This window comes from Plasmodium gonderi (assembly GCF_002157705.1).
Source record: "Plasmodium gonderi DNA, contig: Pgo-contig_274, whole genome shotgun sequence".
Classification (NCBI taxonomy): domain Eukaryota; phylum Apicomplexa; class Aconoidasida; order Haemosporida; family Plasmodiidae; genus Plasmodium; species Plasmodium gonderi.
The window spans coordinates 10,304-13,316 of NW_021629183.1; the positions used below are offsets into that span (position 1 = coordinate 10,304).

The window sequence follows — 3,013 nt, forward strand, 5'->3', positions numbered from 1 at the left end:
CTTTTCTAATTGATATATCTTATACTCCAACTAGATTATGATTTGTTATATTAGATCACACAGTGATGAACATAATAGAACATTCAGAGTTATGATAATCAAAAACAAAGTTAGTTTCCTAATATTTTACAGTTTTAACATAATTAACATTTAGGATGTAATTTAATATATATAGTGCACATTTTATATATAATTATATTATTTAATATAACGTAACATATAATACATTATGGAAGAGAAATAATTACCAATTTTTATAATAATATTATAAAGGAGAGTTACATTTTTATTAATTTGTATAACAATGTATTTAATATATTTTTTTATATTTAATAGACACTAAATATTGTCTTAAACTAAACCATTATTCTACACATTAAATGCATATTACAGGAAAATATTAGAGATTATTTATATTTTATATATTAATCTGTTAGGATATCATACACATTTCACTACAAAATTATTATTCAAAAGTAAAAAGCTTTATCTCTATAAAAATTAATGTTATTATATTTGAAAAAATTAAATTAGTATATATAAATTATTTTTTTCTTATGTATTGGAGGAGAAACCTTAAAAATATATTAATTAAAATACATATAGCTTATTTATAATACTGAAATAATATGTTTTTTATTGTATTAACAATTTATTAATATGAAAAAATATATATATATCTCAAAACATATAAAAAAGCTTTTGTATAATATATTCCTATATGAAATGTAAAAGTAAATTCATATTTTTCTATAACATGACAATAATATTTATTACATGTACCGATACAGCTTTATCATATAATTACATGATATGATAGAATTAATAAAAGTGATTAATAAACCTAAAGTACTGAACTAAAGGTTTATATAACATATTGTATGATGCAAGAAATCACATAAATAATGCTATATATATAGTCAAAATAAAGTAATCCATGTGATAAAATAAATCTATGAATAATGATCTTGAAAATAAATAATAATATAATATGTATACGAAAGAATTACATATTAAATAAAATTGTGAGAAATATAAATATTAAAACAATATAAATTATATGCATTGAAATATTTTATTTAATTCACATAACTAAATATAATATATTAATATTATTCTATATATGTTTATGATATAATTATAAAATATAATTATAACGAATATCAAAAGAATAAAAACAAAAAATAGTTGCAGTAAATATAATAAAAGAATGATAAACAGTTCCCTAAAGAAATTATTAAAGTCTAAAAAGAACCCTAAAAACGAAACACTATTCCTAAATCCTGAACCAGATATAAATGAATATTAATGCAGAAAATGTATAATTTTAGTTTATATAAAAATTATAAAACAAATATATATACTTCATAACAAATATGATTAATACATGAGTATCTCCCAATGATTATAACATATAAATAAAATGTGTTATAAAATCTAAATTTTTTGGCATAATCCTTTAATTTTTTGTTAATCATTTATAACAGAGGATACAATAAATGACAAAAAAAAAGAAAAATCATTAAAGTGATATTATATATGATGAATAATTAAAATTTGTTTTATGCATATATGAAATTTTTTGAAATTATGTTATATGTATTTTAATTACATAATCACAGTGTAACATTAATTTATATTAAATTATAAGAACATTTTTATATTTATTTATATATAATAATTCGTATATATTATGTTGTTTATTGAAATGTAATTTAAAAAAGAACTTCATATCATTATTTTTTAGCCATTATTATTTTTAATTTTTGAAGAAACTGACTCATATGCATGAATAACACAGAACTAATAAATTTAATAAATTATATATTTCTATTACAGCTTTCTATATATTTTTTTAAAATATATATTATAAGATTTTTCATGATTTTTTAAAATATACGTTTATGCTGAAATTAACAATTTCTATATTTACACGACATATTAGTTCAAAAATAGATCACGCATAATTAAATATCGACATTAATTAATTTATCATTTCTTATATTTCTTATATTATAATATGTAAAAATGCCTGAAAAACAAGCGGATGTATGGATACATTTAATTTTATGCATATTATTGTATATATGTGTATTAATATATATCCTGCAATTAATGTTTTGCAATAAAAAATTTATAATAGTAGTGAATATATAAATGTTTATATTTTACTTTTTTCCGTTTTAACTTATAGACATTTACTGAATCTCATTTACCTTCATTTAAATTATATGAAATGCTGAAAAGGCATCCTTCGGATTTAGTAAACGTAGAATACTGTAAAACTTTTTCTACAACAAAATACGGTAAAAATGGACAAATTAAAAAACTTTGTAAAGCATATATAAATTATCTAGTAAAAAAAGAACGAATAAGGAGTAAACCTGAATTCATGGAAATGAATTGTAATATTTTAACCTATTGGTTATATAATGAACTATCAAGAACTTATCATATGGATAAAACAAATTGTTTTAATGCATTATCAGATATTAACGATATGTGGATTCTTGGTACTAAATTCGTAACAGATTCCAAGGCTTGCAGTTGTAAACCTTATCTTAAAATTACTAGTTATCACGATAATTGGGATCATGCTAAAAAACTGTTTGATTATTCTATGGATTTTAATTATCTTAGGGATATGAAAAATGATTTTAACGAAAAGTGTGATAAATTATGTACATACCTCAATGAGATAGCTGATATATATAAGAAATATAAAGATGTGTGTATTCTTAAGAATGAACAGATGTGCCCTGTTTGGGGGATTGAATACGAAAATTACAATCCAGAAGATTTTTTAGATATATTTAAATGTCGTGATGATGAAGAGGAACCAGTTACTATTGAACACGTTGATTCTGAGGAGGATGTAGATGAAGAAGCAGAAAAAGAAGTAGAAGAAGTGATGTCTGTACATGATGGTTCTTCTGATACTCCATTAAATATAATGGATTATCAGCAAGTATATGAAATAAAAAAGGACGATTTGAAGCCTCTAAGTACATTT

General features: G+C 20.4%; 1 protein-coding gene across 1 annotated transcript; it reads left to right on the top strand.

Annotated features, from left to right (window-relative positions):
* Positions 1-2,115: 2,115 nt before the first annotated feature.
* On the top strand, positions 2,116-3,013 carry PGO_002550 (variable surface protein; the record flags this gene model as incomplete). The annotated part of the gene is made up of 2 exons (XM_028691147.1): positions 2,116-2,145; positions 2,195-3,013. Coding segments are annotated over 2 exons (849 nt in total), but the record flags the coding sequence as incomplete, so codon positions are not given.